Source organism: Miniopterus schreibersii, assembly GCF_964146895.1.
Source record: "Miniopterus schreibersii genome assembly, chromosome: 9".
Classification (NCBI taxonomy): domain Eukaryota; kingdom Metazoa; phylum Chordata; class Mammalia; order Chiroptera; family Miniopteridae; genus Miniopterus; species Miniopterus schreibersii.
In genome coordinates, this window is record NC_138118.1 from 55,229,293 (window position 1) to 55,253,342 (window position 24,050).

General features: G+C 40.7%; 1 protein-coding gene across 1 annotated transcript in view; it reads right to left on the bottom strand.

Moving 5' to 3' along the window:
* Positions 1-597: 597 nt before the first annotated feature.
* Positions 598-24,050, bottom strand: part of ABCB1 (ATP binding cassette subfamily B member 1) — a 79,768-nt gene continuing 56,315 nt past the window's right edge. The window contains exons 19-28 of the mRNA XM_081147614.1: positions 23,416-23,493; positions 20,607-20,690; positions 17,873-18,076; positions 15,388-15,488; positions 14,055-14,195; positions 11,642-11,798; positions 10,719-10,916; positions 4,521-4,727; positions 2,005-2,151; positions 598-1,198 (exon numbers count right to left, since the gene is read on the bottom strand). Of these exons, the coding sequence (XP_081003740.1) occupies positions 992-1,198; positions 2,005-2,151; positions 4,521-4,727; positions 10,719-10,916; positions 11,642-11,798; positions 14,055-14,195; positions 15,388-15,488; positions 17,873-18,076; positions 20,607-20,690; positions 23,416-23,493 (1,524 nt within the window). The 3' untranslated portion in view covers positions 598-991. The remainder of the gene's footprint in view (positions 1,199-2,004; positions 2,152-4,520; positions 4,728-10,718; positions 10,917-11,641; positions 11,799-14,054; positions 14,196-15,387; positions 15,489-17,872; positions 18,077-20,606; positions 20,691-23,415; positions 23,494-24,050) is intronic.

The following is a 24,050-nucleotide window of genomic DNA, read 5'->3' on the forward strand; positions in this document are numbered from 1 at the left end:
AGCAATGCAAAATACTTAATGTACATCAGAGTATACATGTCATAATTGTACATCCTCTGCCCCACCCGAGGCCCAAATCTTTATTGATCTGTGTGTTTAGTTTGAGAGCCCTCCATTATGTGGAAATGCAAGAATCAGCAGGGTCAATTTAAAGAAGAATGAAGGGAGATGGTTCTTTAGGACTCAATGTGAAAAGACGTATAGAGCCCAGCTGGTGTGGCTCAGTGGTTGAGCATCAACCTATGAACCAGGAGATCAGGGTTCGATTCCCAGTCAGGGCACATGCCCCAGGTGCAGGCTCGATCCCCAGTGGGAGGCGTGCAGGAGGCAGCAGATCAATGACTCTCTCATCACTGATGTCTCTCTCTCTCCCCTCTCCTTTCCCCTCTCTGAAATCAATAAAGATATATTTTAAAAAAACAAAAAACAAAAAACAGGCATGTAGAATAGGAATTATTTGCATTATTTAACCATTATCACAAAAATTAATGGAAATTTTTAAAGGACTCTTTTTAAGAAAATACTGATGGGGTCTTCAATATTCCAAATGGGAGGTAATAAATATATTTACAAGTGTTTTAGACAAGATGACTCCAGTCATATAAAAGCTTAGTTTTATTATAGGCACTTTATGCAAACAGTCAATACTTTTTGCTTCTTCTATAATACTTATAGCAAGGCAGTCAGTTACAGTCCAAATAAGAAAATATAAACAAAAGTTACACGTTTTATTAACAAAATCTACTTTGAATTATATAAATTCCTAATGCAATTAAAACCATCACTTTATTCTATCTGATGATGTTTCTTCCAATTCTTTTAATTATAAAGTCTTTGACGACTGAACTTGGTGGAATGATCTTGCGTCAGGAAATATTAAACAGGTAACTCTACATAGTTTTTCCAGTAAGCGCTCACTTTTTAACTTTGATTAAATGTCATATTTTAACACAAACATTAGAAAATATTTAACAGCTTATCTGGGCACAGTTCACTGGCGCTTGGCACCAGCCTGGACACTGACCATGGAATAATAGATGCCTTTCTGTGCAAGCAGCTGCTGATGTGTGCCATGCTCCTGGATTTTGCCGTTCTGAAACACCACTATTAAATCTGCATTCTGGATGGTGGACAGGCGGTGAGCGATCACAATGCAGGTGCGGCCTTCTCTGGCTTTGTCCAGGGCTTCTTGGACAACCTATTCAATAATCATGTAAATTAATTCTGGTAATACAGTCCTCTCCTTTTAATTCTTCTTCCATAATCTCAAATTTAATTTATCCAAAAATAGTCCTTCTTTAACAACGGTATCAGTGAAATATAACAGATTTTACAAAGCACGGGATTTGGCATATCAGAAGGTAATTGAATACTAGTTTGGATTAGTTCTGAGGTACAAGTGATCTATTCTCAAAGTTATGATGATAAATACAGCCCATTCGATCATTTAAAAACGTTTACTGCTGTGCATGGCCACACAACATCCTTCAAAGCAGCCCTCTGGTCCAGCTCTCCAGCAAATTCAGGAAGACTGAGCACGAAGACAGCTTCCTTGCATTTGGTATTTTTAAGACAGGAAACATTAATTTGTCTTCCAGGTGCCTGAATACTCAACTTTTTCTCAAGCTGAAAATGATTACTAATTTCATCTTAAGGTACCATCAACTTTTAACATTGTAGTGCTCTCCCACTTCTTTTTATAGTTGCTGAGGAAATGCTGCCAGTGGAAACAAAAATATGTCTTCTGAATGAAGCTTCTTAGGTCAGTACAAAGTGATCCAGGGTTTTTTTTTGGAACATAAGCATGAAGAGACTTAATTTGCCTGGTTTTATCTTAGTTCTCTTTAATAAAAGCTACAGAAAGCGTTTAAATTCCACTGAAAGGTAACATAAGTATCAATCAATATATGTGGCTGAATTTTGTTCTCTACTGTGGAAGTTAGCATAAATTATATCTTACATACAATAGATACAAGTGTAAATAAGTCCAATTTAAATTCTTACCTTTTCACTTTCTGTATCCAGAGCTGATGTAGCTTCATCCAGAAGCAAAATCCGAGGCTGTCTAACGAGGGCACGTGCTATTGCAATGCGCTGTTTCTGGCCACCAGAGAGCTGAGTTCCTTTGTCTCCTACTTTGGTGTCATATTTCTGTAAATAGGGTTGAGTTATTATGAAAAGTAGAACTGAGATTCTAAAAAAAAAGTTTGCTTACAGAAAATAAGATAACCATTCCCATATGTACAAAAAAGTTTAGGTTCAGAATAAGAATGGGTTACTAGAGAATTAAACAAAGACAGGCACAGCTCTAAATGGCAGGTTTGATCTCTCTTCTTGAAAACAGACTTGTGTCTTAAAAAATATGTTTTAGTATAAACAGGTCAGCATGTTTAGGAGGGAGAATATTGCCACAATGTTCGTCTTTTCCAGTCTTCTGATTTCATTATATTTGGGACAAAGATTGGTAGGAGGAAGGAAATTTGATTTCAATGGGCTGTGAATAAAATAACTGAAACTCATTTTATTTGTAACCAGCAGGTGACGCTCTCTGCATTATTTTAATGTGAGGAAAGGAAGAAATTCTTGGGATGCTAGCCTTTTGGTGTCTGTTTTTATAAAACTATTTCCAATGTTTCAGTAATTTTAATGGATGCTAAGGAATTCTATTTTGATACCTAACTTTGAAAGCTGAAATCTCCTTTTTTAATTTTTGTTTTTAGAATTCTCCCCAAATTTTTCACATATTTATTGCCCATATTAGATAACTGTCACTATTTAATATGATGATAGGGTTAGGAGTTAGAAGGGTACATAGAGCAGAGCCAAAACAGGATGTGATAGCATGTGTAAGCTAGAAAACAATACTATCTTACTGTTTACAGGCCCTCGCCAGGCTAAAATTTTAGTCAGACTGTAGGCTCTGATTCTGACACCCAGAGTATGTTCTATATAGCATTTCCTATTTTTATTTGCTATATCTGGCACCCCTACTCAGAACGAGGACTCTACCTGCAGATGGAATAAGACTCCAGGTAAGGTTCCGGCAGATGCTTGGGGCTGGCTCCACCCCAGGGCTACATCTGCCTGACAGGCAGGAGCACTGTGTCCCATGTGAGTGTAGGGGTGAACAGGTTGTACTGATAAAGTATTGAGCCTGTTGAGGCAGGTAAAACCTGAAGGAAGGAGGTAATTAAACCAGCCTCCCGCAGGGCGAGGTAAATCCTAGTACAAATCACTTGGGGACAAGTGCTCCTTAGACAGCAGACTTAAGGGATTTGCCTTCTCCTTCCTTGTCTGATACAAAGAATCATACGGTCCACAGGTGCGCTCAGTGTGACAGATGGAGCCCAGGAGCCCGGAAAGGTGGGGTCCTAGTGGCAAGCTAAGTAATAGCTATTCTCTGTGTTTGTCTTTGTCAATCCCTAGCCCAGTGGTTCCCAAACTTGAGCCTGCATCAGTATTACCTGGGCTACTAAAACACTGATGGCAGGACTCCACCTTCAGAGTTTCTGACTCAGCAGGTCTGGGTTAGGGCCTGAAAAATCTTCATTTCTTACAAGTTCCCAGGGGATGCTGATGTGCTGGTCCATGCCCATAATGTTGAGAACCCTGACCTTGTCATTAGTAAAGGGGATTGAAACTATATTTTAAAATGTGCAAGCCTTGGAATGGGCCAATTATTCACAGCTGGGCTAGAAGGTTAAAGGCTGGAAGGGAGATAATGCCCCTTCCTGGGGTCTATGATGTGGTGGGGGCAGTTATCCAAAGAGCCTCAGGAAAAGAAAATCTTGGGAAAGAGGGCCACCTGGTATTGTCATCCTTCCCCATGAAGAGATTGCCTTCTCTGATGGTTTGAGGCTACTGAGCATTAATTTTTAGGGGATACTTCCTTACAATAAAGAGGGAGGAGGGTGAGATGAGTTACATCAAGATGCACTTTAAAATATAGGACGTAAGGGGCTTAAAGAGGGTGAGAAGTTCTGTTTATGTAGCTTCCTAGGAGGAATTCAGACAACAGTCATAGGACAACAGCCCAGGGAAGGTTGCAGTAAGCAACCCTATAAGCAGAGCTTGGGGCCCATGAAATGTGCAATGGTGAGAGATTACAAGACACCACTGCCATCCCAAAGGTTCAGCCCTATTCAGAGAGAACCTTCTTTCTGGCATGGGTCCTGTTCCCTAGTCTGACTCCACAGGGAGGCTTCAGGCTTGGGAAGAGCTTCAAGGAGGCAGAAGGAAGGCTGGGAGAGGAGTGGGGAAGGAGGGTCATGCCTGCTTCTTTGGGCACTGCACTTAGACTTGAAGGAAAAGGCCTCCCAAACATATGTACTCAGGCTTGTTCACAGGGAAAGTCAGGAGGTGATCCAGTTAATGTAACAGCGAATGGGGATAGGAAGTGTGGCCAGATGCTTGTATATAGGTGTGTGTGTTACAGTTGTTAACCAGCCCTTTAGAAATCAAACTATAGGTCAGGGAGGCTACCACAGGCTCCTGGAAGCCTACTTCAGAGGGAGACTTACATCAGGCAATGTCTCAATGAAGTGGTGGATGTTGGCCTCCTTGGCGGCCTGCACAATCTCTTCCTGTGACACGACCCGGCTGTTGTCTCCGTAGGCAATGTTCTCACCGATGCTGCAGTCGAACAGCACAGGCTCCTGGGACACGATGCCCATTTGTGCTCGGAGCCACTGGACATTCAGCTGCTTTACTTCTTTGCTGTCAATGAGCTGAAAACAGAAGTTCACAGATCAACTTCAGGGCCAGCACATTTTGAATTTAGCAAAATTAATATCATTACTTCACATATTAAAATGGCCAAATTACTGAGACTAAATTTTTGTTGTTGTTTTTTGGATTACCAAGGATAATTAAGTAAGGTCATAATTGTATGCTTTGAGGAGCTGTCATGTTCTGTTTTAACCCTAGTAATGATACACGCATGTGGTAGGTAAAATAATGCCCCCTCCCCAAACTCCCAAGATCCTGATGCTCTAATCCATGAAACCTGTGAATGTTGTCACGAGGCAAAGGGGAACTATATAAGGTTGCTCATCAGCTGATCTCAAAATAAAGAAATTATCTTGGATTATCCAAGTGGGCCCAATGTCACCATAAGGGTCCCTAACTATGGAAGAGGGAGGCAGGAGAGTGTCAGAGTGATGCAATAGGAGAAAGACTCAGTCATTGTTGGCTTTGAAGATGAGGAAGGGGCCAGGAGCTAGAAAAGGTTAGAAAAAGATTCCCCCTTAGAGCCTCCAGAAGGAGCCCAGCCCTTCTGACCCCTTGATTTTATTAGCCCAGTGAGGTCCACTTTGGACGTCTGACCTCCAGAATTTGTAAGATAATAAATTTGTGTTGTTTTTACACCATTAAATTTGCTGAAACTTGCTACAGCAGTCACAGGAAACTAACACAATGCTTTATATTTCTGGAATGTTTCCTGGCATCTTTACTCTTAAAGTATCAATTTTTCATAGGAAAAGTAGCTGAGATTATATTGGAAATAAATAACTACTATGACCACATAATAGGTTTGCAGGTCAGGTTCTGATCTGCACTGAGTTCATTAGGATCAGGTTTTTGAGGAATGGGCTGCAGCAGTTAAATGGAGTAGAAGTGAGTGTGGGAAGAGGGTGGCTGCTATACTTAGTAGTTGTTGATGTTGCGAAGATGATGTAATTTCTTGAGAGTTTCCTTGTGGGTAAAACTGGAATTGTTATAATTCTTAAGCTCATAGAATTAAGGATTAAACAAGATCATGTATGGACCCGTTAGCACAGTTGCTGGGCACAGAGGATGCACACAAGGACTGCCAGCAATTTGTGTCTCTGTGTGTGTGTTGTACTTGGAACTACAAAGGATGGGTAGACGGCTGATAGATGAAAGGATGGACGGACATCTACAATGTTGAGCCAAAGGAGCAGGAGAGAGAAGCTGGCCTTTCTCTAGTCACTTGGCTCCCTGAATTATGCTGCAGGAGCCCAGGGTGGTGCCCCTTACAGCTTTGCTGATAAAAATCCTTACTCTCTGATGTGGATATGTCTGCGCAGAAGATCTACTTTGCAAGAGAATTCTGGCATTCAAGTGAGAGAACTGTTCATCCCTCTGAAGAAGACATGAGTGACTCAGCTTCAAGCTTTTCTATTAACGGTGGTGAGTGTATACCGAGCCATCTATACTCTGTATCCTGTGTGCCTGGGTGGGTGCCTCTTGCAGACCAGGGTAGGCTACAATCTCTGCTGCAGGAAGACAGCTTCTGTTTGTGAAGCGTGCAGATGCAGAATGGAAAACAGCCATGACCTTATTGGTACCAAGCCCAGTTGCCATGGAGACTATTCCGAGCATCTATGCCCCAGGCTTCCTTATAGTGGGAAGTGAAGGTGGAGAAAGGCAGGAAAAACCATACAAATGTGTGGTGAAATAGCAGATGTTGTTAAATGGAACACTGTACTCGAGAAATGGAAACCTAAGGAAAGAAGGGGTAGCTGTGTTTATTTAAAAAAATTTTTCCAGGTGCATGCCCCTGGAAGGAAAATAGACACTGCCCAATATAATCAGACAAATCTGAACAATCCCAGCAAGCTTAAATGAACACAATAACACTCTTGCGCCTCCCCCTCCCCACACGATACACCAGAATTGCAAACTATTTAAAATCTGTGTTAGCTGAAGAATCCTTTTTTAGGGAAAACATGTTTAGAAGCCCAAATGTACAACAGATGAATGTGGAGCTTCTTTGGCTGAGGTCTGGGTGGAGGTCTCAGGGAAGACCAAGGAATTCTGGGAGATCAGTGAGCACTGTTCAAAAGATACTGTTTTAAATAAAAACTTAATTAGGACATTAAACAGAATGGTAATAATGATGTAAGGCCAAACTAAAATGACTGGCTATCTCTATTTAGATTGTTAAATCTACTGCTTGCTTTCATTAGCACAAATAATTAAATTTTAAATATGTATTATTCCACTATATGAATTTACTCTGAAATAACAATTATAGATAAAATATTGACCACTGACTATACTATCGGTCCTGTTTAATAAGCATGTCTCATGAATTCTCATTTCATCTTCACAACAACCCTTGCAAGGGAGGTGTCATTTTAAGCCCCATTTTATAGGCAAAGAAATGAGCAAAGTTAAGTAACTTGTGCAAGGTCACATAGTAATTTGGGGAGCTAGGATTGGATATACATACTACAGGTTGGGTTTTGGTAATACAAGTGTCTCATAATTAAAAGACATTTCTGTCCTGCCTCAAAAGAAGAATACCCCCCATCTTAGCCCAGGCACCCACTGGGTAATACCCAATGACAACAGGCTTCTAACTGTATCCTAAGAAGTACAGAGGACTCAGATGGGGGTCTGTGGGATGGACCAGAAAGGAAAGGAAAGGTGAGGGGAAGACACAAACCAGAGGCAATTTAATAGTGAAGCTAATGAACTTAAGCTTCAAAGGCCCTCAACTGCAGGTAAATGCTGGGTCTTGAACAGTGCTCTGGGTGGGAGGAAGGCCAGGCTATAGTCAGGAAGCTCTTCCAGGTAAATATTGTATTTATGATAACTTGCCTAAAGAAGGTACCAGAATCTTTAAGTTTTTAGTATTTTATTGTGATTTTTTTCATTTCAAACAAATATTCACCTCTGTGCCTAATTTTGTATTCATAACTTTGTATTCTTTTAAGTAGAGTCCATAAAATTGTATAACCTTCAGGCTTCACAAAACAATTCTGTAGCTTCATTATTCAACACTCTCCACAATTTAACCAAAATCTTTCAAATGCATCAGTTCAGTGGTTCTCAAACTATAATTGGCATTTGGGAATTATTTGGGAAAATTGTAAAAATTAAAAGGCCAGGCCCTAACTTACTTCAATGAGCTGTGTTCTTTATTAGCTCTCTAGGCCATTCTGATACACACCAGTTTGAGAACCACCACTCAGGTCAATGTTTCTCAAAATATAATACAATGCCCACTGATGGCCATGAGGATTTCCTGATCTCAGGGTCAAGGCCTTTCTTCAGTTCTATGATCAAATGATGCTTAAATTCACATATGCATTTTTACATAGTAATACGAGCTAATTACTAGGAACCTACTAACTGAGTTATTAAGGGTTACTAATTGATATTCATAAGTAAAACTTGGCACGTTTACTAGTGTTTACTGGTGACACTTCCACTAAGTCTGGCTGTTATGCACCACTTGGCAGTATTTCAAAGTTCTAGTGCAAATGCATAGGAGCAGATAATAGCATCCCTACAATAGATGAGGACACTTTGCTTTCATTGCATTATCAGTGTCATCTTGAGATGGCTACTGTCTTATGCACTCAGCATTCATTGCCATATTATTCTGTGTCTGCCCTTCCATAAATCAAGGGACTGGAAGGCTAAAAATTATTTCCCAGACTCTCTTCTGGCTCTGGAAGTAACTGAGGTTCTATCATTGAGGTGCCCTGTGCAAAATCTGGAAGGCAGAGACCAATTCTCTTTAGCAGCAGTGGTAAGCTAACACACGTGTTCCAGCAGACGCGAGTTTTTGCAAAACCCACACTCTGATCTTATGTCTTCCAGTTTAGAGTAGCTGTGACATTGGCACCATTTGTACAACTTCCTGGCCACATGATCCCAGCTGCAGTGCTGTGATTTGACTGTCTTAGAGCACTTACTTTCTTTCACTTTTTATTTCTACTCTTCCAGCCCTTCCAATGATTTTATAAGCACCCAATTCCCTTTATGAAATACTTATCTGCTTGAAATACCTAAAGCAGTTTCTGTTTCCTACACTGAATCATCACTGATACGGTCCATGTTTGTAATTATGCTCCCTTTTGTTTCTGTATGTGTAGAATAATTATTAATGTCTTTACTTTCTTCTTATTTAACTATTGTACTGTTTACCATTATTGTTGTTTTCAACTCAACTCTGTTATCAAGTGCTTCTTCCACTACAGTGACTATAAGTGCAGTGCTAAGGCCATGAGAATTTCTGTCCTTCCTAAATGGATTATAATTTTAAAAAGTATGAGAATCACAACTCTGGTTAAATCCACTATTTTAGCCAAACTGGCCTATACAGGCATTGGGAACAAATCCCTTATCAACCACAGCTCACACAATCTCTTGCACCAAGTGGCATCTGACGGACAGCTCACCCCCACACTGATATGCAACCAGCTCTACTTATCCCTTAAGAACCAGCTCAAACCTATCTCCTCCTTTAATCTACCTCAGGGGAGAATATGCCCCATTTCTGCAGCTGAGGGCAGACACCATATACTATAACTCATTAGAGCTCAACATTTAACACACTGCTGAATGAATGTCCATTAATGGCCATAATCAGTGTCTGCTAGCTAGCAATCCCTCCTCCGATTGCCTCATTTGTCAGCTAGGTCTTCATTTAGAGTCCTTTGTTCAACTTTAACCACAGAATTGAAGCACAAAGTCAGAATTCACAAAAAACATAAAACAAGGTAGTAAAAATAAGAAACAAGGCTTATGGGGCTGTGAAAGAATAGACTAAATAAAGGCATACCTGTCTTTGAATACAAAACATATTACTGAGTAACCATGAATGCTGTGGGGAAGTAAAAATGCCCTGGACTACAGGTTGAAAATTCTGTTTTCATGTCAGTCATTAATACAAGTAGGGCCCATATGGGGCTGATGGGCATCAATCTGACTGCATGGAACAGGTGTCCATTCTGGTTGGTCAGTGCCATGCCATCCCAGTTGTTAAGTATTTTTAATATCACCTCTGAGTGCAACCAATAATTAAATGCCTACATAATGAACATTTCTTGGCTATAAATTCTATTCCTCCCTAATCTGATTCATTTCCTATTCTCCATTATAATCTTTTAAAATTTTACTACTCTCTTCAAGACCTCTATCTCATTCTCGGTACCTAAGATAGTCCCTGACAGGTACTCAGTAAGGTTTGCTGAATGTTGAATAAGTAAATATGATCATTCACTTATTCTTATAGTTCAGGAAACAAAAGGGAATCCCTTTATCTTCTTTATCCATATCCAGAATCTTACCTTTTTTTTTTCCCCTTAGAAGATGCTTCAATGCTCTTTCTCCATCAACGGCTTTATCTCACCCTCAGTCATAAAAATGCTGAAGATTCCCCCTCACCATTTTCCCTGGACTCTGCCTCCCCACTCAAGCTGCCATTCCTACTTGCCCTTCCTTTATCTTTGATATTCTTGATAGTCTATACCCAGTCTCTGTTTCCCCTCCCAACCATACCCCAGCCCTGCTCAACTGCCTTCTAGCACCACCTCTTCAAGGAGAATACCTTAGGTCAGAAGTAGCCCATTGATCGCCAAATCCTTACCCTACCTCCCCATCATCTTTGTCATTGCTGACTACCTTCCTCTTCTTGAAACACTCCCCATCCTTGGCTCCCACCTTGTCTCTCCTAGCACCCCTCCTCTCTCTTTACGGCACCTTAAATTGTTGCTGGATCTTCTCATGTAAGCTGAAACCTAATTGAGGGAAGGGAGAGGGGCAGTGTTGACAGAGAGGCTGGAGATGTTGGTTGGGGCAGATGACACAGCTTGGAGACTGTATCTAGGATGTCAGAATTCAAGTGGGGCTGTTGTTTAAAGGTTTGAAAAACCATGGCTTACAGTGAAGAATTAAATACATCCAGGCTTTTAGATGATGAAAAACTTCAAGTGAGCTGAATATAAAAGTGTACTTACCACTGTTCCGGCCATTGGGTCGTAGAACCGCTCAAGGAGCTGGACCACCGTGCTCTTCCCACAGCCGCTGCTGCCCACCAGGGCCAGTGTCTGGCCCTTCTTCACCTCCAGGCTCAGCCCTTGAAGCACGGGCACATCGGGCCGGGTCGGATAGTTGAACACGACTTCATTAAATGTCACATTTCCTTCCAGTGTGTTCTAAAATCAGAACAATACCAATGAACTTGATTGCTGTGATCCTGGAAACACATTGTATAGCCAACCCCCTCTAGCCCAGCGTCAAAGGTAGTGAACTTGTATTATAATTTGGTTTTATTTGTAACTGCTAGAATTTAACAAACAAAATCTCCAAGAGTCAGTGTTTTTATAACCTGTACTGTTAACACAATACAAATGTGACAACTCAATCTGCTCCCCAGGAATAACCTACATATAATAAAAACTGATTAACAGGGTTTGCTTATAAAGTGGGCAGTATTCCTATCTCCCTGCAACTTTGTCATACAAAGTACTGGATGTTAATATATATTGTTAACATTTGTTAAAATGAACCCATGATCTAGAAAGTTTCATTTTATCATCAGCAAATTTTAAAACGCACAGATTTTATTAAATTTCCTCTTAGAATACTTTCTTTTTTATTTTTTAATCCTCACCTGCTAACTGATTTTAGATAGAGAGGAAGCGGGAGGGAGAGAGAAAGAGAGAGAGAGATAAACATCGATCAGTTGCCTCCTGTACCACCCTTGACCTGGAATTGAACCTGCAGCCTAGGTATGTGCCCTGACTGGCAATTGAACCCGCAACCTTTTGGTGTACAGGACAACGCTCCAATTAACTGGGTCACACAGGCCAGGGCTCCTCTCAGAATACTTTCATTTATCAGTTAGGCACAGATCATATAATCAAAACATCAAACTCACCAGCTTTAGGCCTTCTGTGCTATAGCTGTCAATCAGAGGGGTTTTTTCAATGATCATGATGACGTGGGCTGCTGACACTTTGGCTTTGGCATAATCAGGAGCAAATGAACTGACCTGCCCCACGGCCATGGCACCAAAGACAATAGCTGAGAATACCCTATAAAAAAACAAAGACAAAATGTGTGCAAATAATTATAACTGCAAAGCTCGAAAGCTGGCACTTCTACAACCAGAGAGCATTCCATCAAAACATTACAAACAGAAGTTAAAAACCCACTTTTCTTTATAAGTTCATGTAAGTGTAACAGACTGACTGTAATAAAACAGCCCCATTTTCCATCTCTTTCTGTACCCTCATCTTGCAACGTGACTTTGCAGCTCCATTTAAGAAGTCAAATTTGTTTTCCTACCCTTTAAATCTGGGTTGGGCTTGTGACTTACTTTGGTCAACAGGATGTGGTGGAAGTGACTGTTACCAGTTCCAAGCCTATGACTCAGGGAGCCTTGTATGTCTGTTTGTCTGTCTGTCTCTCTCCCCATTTCTCTCCCCATCTCTCCCTCTGAACTCTGCCACTACCACAAGCCCAGCTAGCTTGTTGGAGGACAAGGCGCAGATGAAGGGAAGCATGTAGGTCCTGGCCAACTAGCTCACTATAAACATGAGTGAGCCTAGCTGAGCTCTGTCATGCCCAATGTCGATCAGCAAAACTGCAAAGCTGGCTCATAGACTTGTGGGAGAAAATAAATGGCTATCATTGTACACCACTGTAATGGTTGGTTGGTATGCAGCATTACTGTGGCAGTCAATAATGGATATAGGCAGTGATGCTGGAATAATATCAGTCTTAGAAAACCTATGAGCTGTACAGTAAAGAAAGAATTCCTTCCAGACCCAGATATCATGCTGCTCCCAAATGCATCAACCTTCTTCATCTATGACATGGGAATCACAACAGCTTCAAGTTCAGGAGGACTTGACAGAATATCAAGTCCAGCTCTCAATGTTTATGCCCAAGCACTTCCCCTAAATTGATTTCTGTCCTCTGCTTTAACAAGTAGCAAGTCTGATTAAGTCTACTGTTAAAAAGTTCAAATTGAAGAAAAATCCATATCCTTTTGCTTAAGACAGTCCTTCAAGTATTAGAATATTGTGAAAAAGAAGAGCAGTAAAAGGTAAGAGCTGGAGAATTTTAGAAAATGACAAGGGAAAGCCAGATTGGGATTTCTGCTACAACACAGGTACAGTGTAGACAATCTGCTTCTTTGATAACTCCTTTCACTCTCAACATCCCAGCTGCCTTCCTCTGGACACATTTATCAACATGCCTTTTTAAACAGCGTGCCTGAACTGACCTAAAACTTGGGAAGTGATGGGCTCACAGATTAATACAGTGAGCCATCACTGCCTCTCCTCCAGAGTCCAGCCTCTATGCCTGTGTTACTGTAGTACACGGCATCTTTTTTTATAATAGCTCTAAATAAATCACACAGATGGTTAATCGTAGGCTTGTTCTCATTTAGACCTGAGGATCTTTTCAAAATGGCCTGCTCTCTGATCAGACAGGTCTCCCTTTCCCTTTACTTGGGAGACAGATTTTATGAATCTAAAAGCACAAGTGTTAGCAACTTTCATCAATTCAATGCCTTACTGTGAAGTAAAGCAATATGTCAAATGATTATCTAATCAAAGCCCCAATGCCAATGATGCCTCTCCTGGTCATGGTCATAAATAGCACCGGCATATCATTTGCCTGATGGAAATTTTGAATCTTCTATTGGGGTCATCCTAAGAAAACTATACACTCAGAAAGACACACACTTTTCAATACCAAACTGCATATCTGAGTAATTTAGAAGTTTAATGAAGTTCAGGCCCATATCCTCTGACCGAGGTACAATTTTCTACATTCAGAGAGAGATAGCAGAAATCCCAGTCTAGCTTTCCTTTGTTTTTTCTGAAATTCTCCAGCTCTTACCTTCTAACTTCTCTTCTTTATCAAAGACAGCAAATTTACCCTGGAGCGTGCGAGGGCTAGCAGGACTCAGCGCTCCACAGCTGTTCTTTAGCTGCCCTGTTCAGAGTCCTTTCAAAGGAGCCAGATCCTTGGTTCAGGGTTAGGCTTCTTCCCAAATGCCAAGGTCTCTGAACAGCCCTTGTTGAATCACCACCCCAACTAGCCACAGAAAAGGTCAAATGTGTGAGTCAGCACTGTGGTGAGGGGAAGTCATGATTCCCCAAATGAAACGGTGCTTCAGTGACAATACATGGAGACCCAGAGGCAAAATGACACCTCCCGAATCACTCAAATCTCATCCTGAAGCTTCACAGTAAAGGTTTTCCATGCAGGCATGAAGCATGCTCACCTCAGCTTTACTTCTAGAGTTTATGTGTAAATATTAATCCAATACTTACAATAGAACATCCTCAAAGTCCATCACCCTATGTGCCACCAAATAGGCACCAAACCGGAAACAGGCAGCATAGGAAAAATACATCATTGCCTGGGTGAAGGAAAACGTGATTCCAAAGATGTGTGCTTTCCTCAAGGCGTTTCTGAAAAGAAGACATTTGGAAACTTACTTGGCTTTCATTTCTCAGTCCTTAAAACATAATCTTTGGTAAGTTAGTGGTGGGGCATGAAGCACAGCAGGCAAAAATGGGTTTAGTCTCCAAAAAACTAACTTTGGTCCTCACTTTACCACTTGTGAGAATTTAGGAAACTGCCTAATCCCAGATCCTCAGTGTCTTTATCTTTAATGAAGGATTAACCACACTTTCAAGTATTGAGGAAAAGTTGAAATAGGCCAAGGACCTGTTAGGGATTCATAAATGGAAGTCCCTCCCCTTTCCCCCCACTCTTGGACATATAACATATGTACACTATGGTAAACATTCACACAACACACATTTATCCAACACCTACAAGCTGCAGGGACCATGTGGGCAACCAGGCATGTTCTTGCCCTCAGAGACCCAGGAGTCGGTTGGATTAGAGTTTATGCAATAGAGGTACCTTATGAATAATATGTTATGGGCAGTTAGACGTTTCACAAAGGAGTTAACATTTTCTGAACCACCTGGAACTGGGCAATGGTAACAGCAGGCTGAGAAGTGGACAGCCCTCTGGGCCTCCCACTCCTGCTTCAACCAGATCAACTCTGCTTTTATCTACTTCATATATTGGGATATCAAATGAAACTTTTTCCACAAAAAAAGGCTCTACTATTGTAAAAGAAAAGTTTGAAAACCCATTGATAAGGTCGAGGTCTCTCCTTTTACCATAGAAGAAACTGAGACTCAGAAGGTGGGCTTACTTATGCTTAGATGGCTCTTAGAGCTCTCACTGGATGAGCTCATTAGAGGAAGAACAGACGCTTCCCCTGGAGCAGAGTAAAGAGAAGAAAAGGCCTCCTTCAGGAAGCACCACCTGGATACTTCAAATTTCATGTTCCACAAAGAATGAATTTCCAACGAGAGCAAATAGTATCCAAACTTGGCATCAGACAGTCATTCTCAATATCCTCCCTCCCACCCCTTTGCATCAGTCATCTGTTCTTACAGCTTCTACCTCAGAGATGCAAGTCTCAGGTCAGGGTCTTGTGATTTCTCTCCTGGGTAATTACAAGTACTTCCCAAATGGATCCCTTCTAGTAGCTTCTCTACTTGTTCCCTACCTTTGGCCAAAGTAATCCTCCTGAAAACCACTCTGATGATTGAAAAACTCCCACTCTTCAGTGGCTATTACCTGTATGGTACCTGCAAACTCTGTGCATACATATATTCAAACTTCTGCTCCCGAGTCAAAGAAACAACAGTTCGGAAGTTTTCAATTGCTTCGGTAGCGATCTGTAACAGAGAGCACCCAGTCACCAAGGGGCACAAAGACAAACGATGGCAAATAGTTTGAATTCCATAAAAGAGATAAAGAATATGTGATAATAAAATTACCATTATTAACTTATTATGACCTATGAGCTTCTTTGCTATGGAAAAGGAAACTAAATTTATCAGACTGGGTTTTAGATCTGGAAGACAGGTCCACTAATTCAATCTCCTTTTTACAGAAAGACAGGCTAAGGCTTAAACAGATAAAGGCATTTACCTAAAGCCACATAGTTTTACAGTGACAAAATTAATCTGAGAACTCAGTATTTTACACCTATTGCAGTGCCATTTCTTCTATGATGGTCACATTTTAAGTTTATAGTAATTTTATATTTTTTTAAATGTGAAGTTCATATTTTTCTCTTTATATTTATCATTCAGGACAACTGAATATTTGGAAAATATTAAAAAGGCATAGAAATAATACAAAGTTACATATTGGTGTCTTTTACATATCAGCTTACAGGTTTTTTTCCTAAGCATATACATATTTAATAAAATTGGGATATAATTCTATATTTGGTCGTATAGCATTATTTTTTACCTTAACAAATATCAAGAGCAGTTTCTAAGGTCATTAAATATACATTAATAATAGGATATGTAAAGGGCCACTTAATATCCCAGCCACTTAAGAATTTTTTACTATTGAACAAGGTTTTCTATATATTTTTTAAAAGTAAAAATAATGCTGTATAATCATCCTTGTACATAAATGTTTGTCCATGATTATTTTCTTCAAAGTGAAATTCCTAGGTCAAAGAGAATAAACTAATTTGTAAGAAACATGGCACATATTATCAATTTGTTTTCCAGAGAGTTTCTATCATTTTATTATTTAAAAAATTTTTTTAAATTAATTATAGGTGACATACAACATTATATTAGTTTCAGGTGTATAACATAGTGATTAGATATTTATATAACTTACTAAGTGATCACCCTAAGTCTAGTACCCACCTGGCACCATACATAGTTATTACAATATTATTGACTATGTTCCCTCTGCTATACTTTACATCCCATTGACTATATTTATAACTGGCAATTTGTACTTCTTAATTCCTTCACCCTTTTCACTCATTCCCCCACCCCCCTCCCATCTGGCAACCATCAGTTTATTCTCTGTATCTATGAGTTTGTTTTTCTTTTGTTTGTTCATTTGTTTTGTTTCTTTGATTCCACATATAAGTGAAATCATATGTATTTGACTTATTTCACTTAGCATAACAACCTCTATGGCCATCCATGCTGTCACAAATGGCAAGATTTCATTTTTTGCCCGGCTGGTGTGGCTCAGTAGTTGAGCATCGACCTATGAACCAGGGAGTCACAGTTCAATTCCCAGTCAGGGCACATGGCTCGGGTTTTGGGCTCAATCCCCAGTATGGGGCATGCAGGAGGCAGCCGATCAGGAAGCCGATCAATGACGACTGTCTCATCATTGATGTTTCTATCTCTCTCTCTCCCTCTCCCTTCCTCTCTCTGAAATCAATAAAAACATCTTTGTTTTAAAACAAAGTTTTCTTTCTTTTTTTTTATGGCTGAGTAATGTTCCATTGTAAATGTGTACCACCTCTTCTTTATCCCATCATCTATCAATAACTAGTTAAGTGCTTCTATGTCTTGGCTGTTATAAATAATGCTGCAATGAACATATGAATGCATATATCTTTTTGAATTAGTGTTTTGGATTTCTTTGGCTAAATAACCAGAAGTGGAATTACTGGGTCATATGGGAGTCCTATTTTTAACTTGTTGAGAACCCTCCACACTGCTTTCCATAGTGGATGCACCACTTTACATTCCCCTCAGCAGTGAAGAGGCTAACAGGTATAAGGTGATATCTCATTTTGTGGTTCAATTTGCATTTCCCTGGTGATTAGTGATGTTGAGCATCTTTTCATGTCTATTGGTCATCTGTACGTCCTCTTTGGAGAAATGTCTTTTCATGTCCTCTGCCCATTAAAACAAATTTGTTTTAATCCCCACCTGAGGATATGGTTTTATGGATTTTGAGAGAGAAACTAAAGGGGGAAGGAGAGAGAGAGAGAGAAACACCGACTGGTTACCAAATTTGCAATACAGGTATGTACCCTAACAGGGAATTGAACCCACAACCTTTTGTGTGTAGGACGACTCTCCAATCAACTGAGCCACCCAGCCAGGACCCTCTGTCCATATTGTTGTTGTTTTTTTGTTATTGAGAGTTATAGGATTGCTTTGAGGAATGCTTATAAAAACATTCTTTGAGCTTATAAGTAGTAATGAGTTATAGTAACAGAATAACACTGATTAGAATATTTTACTCCACTTAGGTAGGCAATTAACTTAGTTGGACTCACCTTCCCAGAACCTTCTAGCTCTTTCTTATCTTTTAGTGCATGTCCAGATAACATTTTCATTTCAATAACTCCTGCTATTGCGATGATGGGTACAATTGCTAAGAGTAAAAGTGTCAATTGCCAGCCATAGATTAAGGAAATAATAATGCCTGTCCCAAGATTTGCTATGTTCTGGGCAATTATAGCGAGTCTGGAACCTGTTGCCTGCAAAACAAACAAAATAAATTAGATGGACACTTACATTATCTTTAAAATTCATGCTTACATTTTCATTAGGAGTGTGACAATTCGGCCTCATGAAAACCTATAATTATCTTCTCAGTAATAGAATAAAAAATTTAAGGTTTACTTGTAAGTTTATTTGGTTTGTAAAATGAAGATTTTCATGACTTCAGAATAAATACTGAAAGTACAAGGTCAATAATGCAGGATTCAATTGCATATTTCTATTTCCTCTGATTTTTTAATACCAATAAAGTTTTCATGAATCAAATCATGATCACTAAAGCGAGCTCTGCAAATTAACAAGATAAAGGAGCCTGACAATTACATCAAACTGGGAATGTTGGAAATTTCCAATGTTAGATGCAGAATTACTTATAATTTAAGCCTAACATTTGTCATTGAGGATATTCAAATGTACGTCAGCATACCTGGGATGCTTACGGTGTTCAATTTAATCTGCATTTGATTTGGAAAAAATAAAGAGAGATGAAAGTTATGGAATTCAATTCAGGATATTAGGCAGGCATCAGATCCTTCTACTTGAATGCCAGAGGGGGCCTGAAGCATGACTTTCAGTAGCATGCAGTGATTTCCATCCAACTCTAAAACCAGAAGACAAACTGGAAAGCCAATTCAGTCCACCCCTCCATACTTCTCTTCCTCTGCCCGGGAAACAACCCGTGTCCTCCAGCCATTCCAAATTCCTCCTCTGGCCCCCAGATCTGCTTTGTCCGGAAAGGGCCCATGCTCTTTCCCACTCCCAGAATTCCATCTGCTTGAGTGGGGCCGGTCTCAGGTAAAAATTATGGTGGAGTACAGTCCAGGGTGGTCACCGCCACCCTGTGACTTTGGACAACTTTCTCCCTACCCCGAAGTGAGCAGGTACACTGGTTAATAACTAAAGCTTCTCTCAGCTGTGAATCTAGGACAGAATCCTTTGCAGCACCCCCTTCCCCAATACTGGCTCTCTAAATTCATTCGACACTTATGTGATATAAACAATAGACCAGTAATTTGGGGGAAAGGGTGCTACAACTACCAAGCAGCCTCTACACATTAAACTCCACACCAGGGAACTGCTCCAGGGGTGCAAGAGACAGCATAAATAATAGAACATTTATTTGTATTTGATGCAGTCATTGAGCTTCCAGCAAAGGGGTGCTTAGATAAATTTGGCGTAAGTCAGAGTGGAGTGGCCTTCAAAGCCAGCTCTCTGTATTTACACATTTTTGCTTTGCAAGTCAAAAGTTCCAACCCGGAGACAGCCTGCAGCACAGGGAGGATGTGGATTGCTCCTGTTCTCAGTATCTGCAGGTCCTACTCGGAACTCATTCCCACAGCAACTGACTGAGAGGAGCACTCAGATGATCCCCCAAGTTCAGGGCCAATGAGTTATCTGGGCATATAACCTTTCACACATACCAATATTTAGCTTTGGATATTAGTCAAGGCCACAGAAATAAGTAAAATGGATCAAAGATGATGAAGTCGTCTGTTATGCACATGAAAGACGAAGTAAAAGATCTAGATCCTTCAGTTGGGAAAGACGTGGGGAGATTGAGCCCCTTGGCCTAATTTAATTTAATTTCAAAAAGCAGGGCTGAGAGGAGGCAACACTCTGGACACCACAGCCCAAGTGTGAAGCAAGGGAAGACAAAAATGCTTGACCACTTGAAACCCACAGACCCCTCACAATCTCTCCACTGCGCTTACATGTATTTGTATCTCACTTTCTCTCCTTATTTTTCTCCTCACCTTTCCCTGTTTCTCCCTCTCCTGATATTTATTTCCTCCTCAAAACACCATCATATTGCTTGAAATCCAGTTTTAAAATATTTGTTCTTACTGAATTAAAGCATATTTTTGCTATAAACAGTTATAGGTGTAGAAGAAGAAATTGTCACTTCATCCATAAATCAAAACGTCCTGGTTCAAGTTTCTAGTTATGTCAATTAAAGAGATTCATACAGTAGCAAAATTTAGCTTTATAATCTGTTAATGTTGTTCTATCCTTGCTTTCATTTTTTACTGTGCTTCCAATTCATTTATTTCAACCTTTTTTTAAGGTTTTCTTCCCTGCCCTCTGAACCTTAGTGCCCCTAAACTTTCTTACAGCAACTACACACATTCCATTTTTTTTTTTCTGGAGGCAATTAAAATTTTGTTGATTCACTGAACATTAAAACAGACTGATCCTGGTGATATGCTGATAAATACTTCCTTTGCTAAATAATTATCTTTCCATGGGTACATTGTTAATAGCATAAACAAGATAGCAAATAACAAAAGAAAGCTTGTAAGTTATCAATACACTGAACAGTATATGATATTTAAATAGTTGGCATTCTTGCTATAAGGCACATGATATTACAGTACTGTGTAGGTTATATGGTTATGTAACACTTTCTTAAATATAATGGGAACTAACACCTGTAATGAGAAAATTAGTTTCATGCTAAGATTTAAAATGGACAATTAAGACAAACACCAACAGAAAGAAGGCACTTACCCCTTTAACTTGAGCAGCGTCATTGGCCAGCCTGGTCGTCAATGCTCCAGTGGTGTTTTTGGGGTCATCAAACCAGCTCACATCCTGTGGCACCGAAAATGATCTTATTACCTTAAAGCCCTATTTATAAGACTCTGAGCTCCAAAGACAATGAGAGGATCAGTTCTGTTTATCATTTATATCTCCTGCACTTAGCACTCAGGATTTGACACTCAACAGAGAAGAAAAGGGACTTGATAGACGAACACATAAATTTGTCAAATTATTTTTGAATGCCTCATTTGCTCCAAACATGATTTCTAAGTGTTCAATCCATACAATAGTGAACAAAAAAAGACAAAGTTGCTGCTTTCATGAAGCCTGGATTCTAGAGATGAAAGCCACAAATAAATAAATACATACTATGCCAGGTGGTAATAATACTATGAAGAAAAATAGAGCAGGGTAAGAAGAATAAAAATGAGGAAAGGTGCTATTTTATAGACTAGGGAGGCGACAGAGAAGGCCTCTCTAAGGTGACATTTGAGAATAGATCTGAATAAACAGAAGAATGAGAATATCTGAGAGAATGGACAACTGGCATGTGCAAAGGCCCTGTGGCAAGGACATACTTTATCTGTTCATGCACTAGCAAGAAAGTCTTAAGGGCCGCCACTGGCCTTAAAAGCACCTTTGTGTGAATTTGTACAAGTTGCCACTTCCTCTAGACAGATTTCCTTTCTCATTTGTCTCTCTGAGACCCTCCTCTACTCTCATACCTTTATTCAGAGAGTCAGTGCATATATTAACTATGTAGCAAAAAATAGGAGAAGCTGTGGGTGATGAGGTCTGAGAGGTAAGGGGGTGGGGCGGGGAGGATCACACCATGTGTGACCTTACAGGCAACTATAAAGATTCCAGATTTTTATCCTGAGAAATATGGATAGCTTTCCAGTAGGTTGGGGCAGAAGGCTGTGAACTGACTTTCATTTTACAAGAATGACTCTGGCTCTTGGGAGGTGAACCTACTGGGTTGCAATAAGAATGGAGGTGGTGAAAGCAGTTAGGAGGCTATTGTAATGTTAAACAGAAAGATAGGAGTCAAGGATGACTCTGAGGTTTTTAGCCTAAACAACTGGTGGAATGAAGATGCTATTTACTAACATAGGGGAAGACTAGACAAGGAATGGACCCTGTGGGGAGGGGAAAGTCTAAAGTTCAATTCTGGAAATAAGTATGAAATGTTTATTAGACATCCAAATAGAGAACTGCTATTCAGCTAGGTAACTGTAGTTCAGGGCAGAACAAATGAATTGGGTCTTTAAAAACTCAACAAAAGAAGTCTAGAGTAAAAATTCACATTCAACATAAGATTTTCTTTGTAAAACCACGTTTTAAAATACACAAATATTGAAGTAATTGTATGTTTGAGGTATGCATTTATGTCTGTAACAAAAATAACTATGGTCTTAAGAAGTTATCTGAACTGGTGATTTGTATTAAAGCAGTATCTATCATTTTCCCCCAAAATATTTAAGAAAAAAAACACAGCATTATAACATTATAACATGTATCAATTTGCTTTTTAAAACTATTAAGTCCCTAAGTGCCTCCCTCACTGGAATATAACTTCTTCGAAGACAGGGTCCATTTGTGTTTGAATGACTTATAATCCTACGTACTGTAAGCAGAGGCACTTAAATGTATGATATCTGGACTTAATCATTTATGGAGAGGGCTTTACACAAACTATCTGTTCAGCTTCCAAACTGTAATGGACCCAGGAGTTGGCCTGGGGGCTGGTGGGGTAATGTGGCACTTGGCCCTAGACCAAGGTCAGCCTTGTGCCTAAGAGGAATCTCAGCTATCAAAATCTGACTGAGAGCCCTAGGTCAGGGCCCTCCTTCGAATAGTGTTCTGTCACTCATTAGATTCAGCCCTGGCTCTCTGTTGGTCACTAACTAACAATTCTGATAACTGTGTCTTTTTAAGCGGCATTGAGTGGTAGGAGTGGGAGAGGACTGAGGAAGCCGAGGCAGCTGGGAAAATGTGAATGTCATCCAGAGATACTAACACAGCAAACGGATGCTTCTCAGCCAAGGTTCAAGTGCCCCGGCATGTCTGGGGCATCCTTTGGAGCATCATTTTATTTACTGACAACGATCAGTGGGAAATTATATTACAAAGTCAGGTACAAAATTTTTATGACTGTTAAAGAAACTTTCCTGTTTGAACTGGGCGCTTTGGGCTACATTCCCTGAATCTCCTGTCCCCGTTTCCCCAGGAAAACAGCGCACCTGTCTGTGAGGGTTTTGAAGATGTAAAATGCGAGCAGCATTAAATTAAGTCACTGTCAGCTAGTAACACTCAGCTTAAATTAGTCTTATCAGTCTAGCCCCAGCAAACAAACTGGGCAGTGAATAAATGGGCTGTGGCGATGCATTTTTATTTGTGGAAAGAAAGGTCAAAGAGGGCATCATCCGTTGGTGGGAAGAAACACCAGTATCCTGGGTTTCCCAGGGGAAAGGAGGAAAGAAAGAGAGGAAAGGGATGAAGGGTACCGATGGTCACCTCTGCCCACTCTGCTTACAGCTGCTTACAGCTGACTAAGGCTGGAGGCGAGTGTGCCCTGGAGACCGTCCCACCGCCACCCTGTGCCCACCCACAGCAGACGGGCACGGCCTCTGCGCATTCAGCCTCATCTTTGCGATGAGGCCCAGGGGAGAGCAACGCAGGAGCTTCTCTGAGAAGCCTGGCGTCGCTCCCAGCCCTGGGTCCACAGAGCCCGGGTGTCCTGCGCATCCCGGGGCACAGTCCTCAATAGAAATACCTGTCTCAGCATGGAACTGAAAACCATGTAGCGAAGCCGCTTGGTGAGGATCTCTCCGGCCTTGCCAAATGTGAATCCCTGTGAAGAATGAGAACACACCGTAAGGAAGGGGACTCGTCAGAGCCTGAGGCACCCGTTACACAAAAGGAGGGGGACTGGATGTCACTGCTACAGAGGACACGCGGCAAAGACAGACAGCCTGACTTCAAGAGCTGACTATGGCCCGGCCGGCGTGGCTCAGCGGTTGAGCATCGGCCTGGGATCCAGCAGATCGCTGTTTGACTCCCCGTCAGGGCACATGCCCGGTTGTGGGCTCCATCCCTAGTGGGGGGCGTGCAGGAGGTAGCCGATCAATGACTCTCTCATCACTGATGTTTCTCTCTCTCTCTCTCCCTCTCCCTTCCTCTCTCTGAAATAAAAAAAGATACATTTTTTAACAAAAATTTTTTAAATAAAAAATTAAAAAAATAAAGAGTTGGCTATGTTTTGAGTACTGTATACTATGATGGCACCGCCAGGGAAGCCCAGTTTTGAAGTTGACACTGCCGTTCCCCAGCTAGCTGGCAGGCCAGCCCTGCTTCTTTCTCCCAGTGAACCGGGGTCTGTCACTCAGGAAGCTGGAGTTGTTCCCAAGG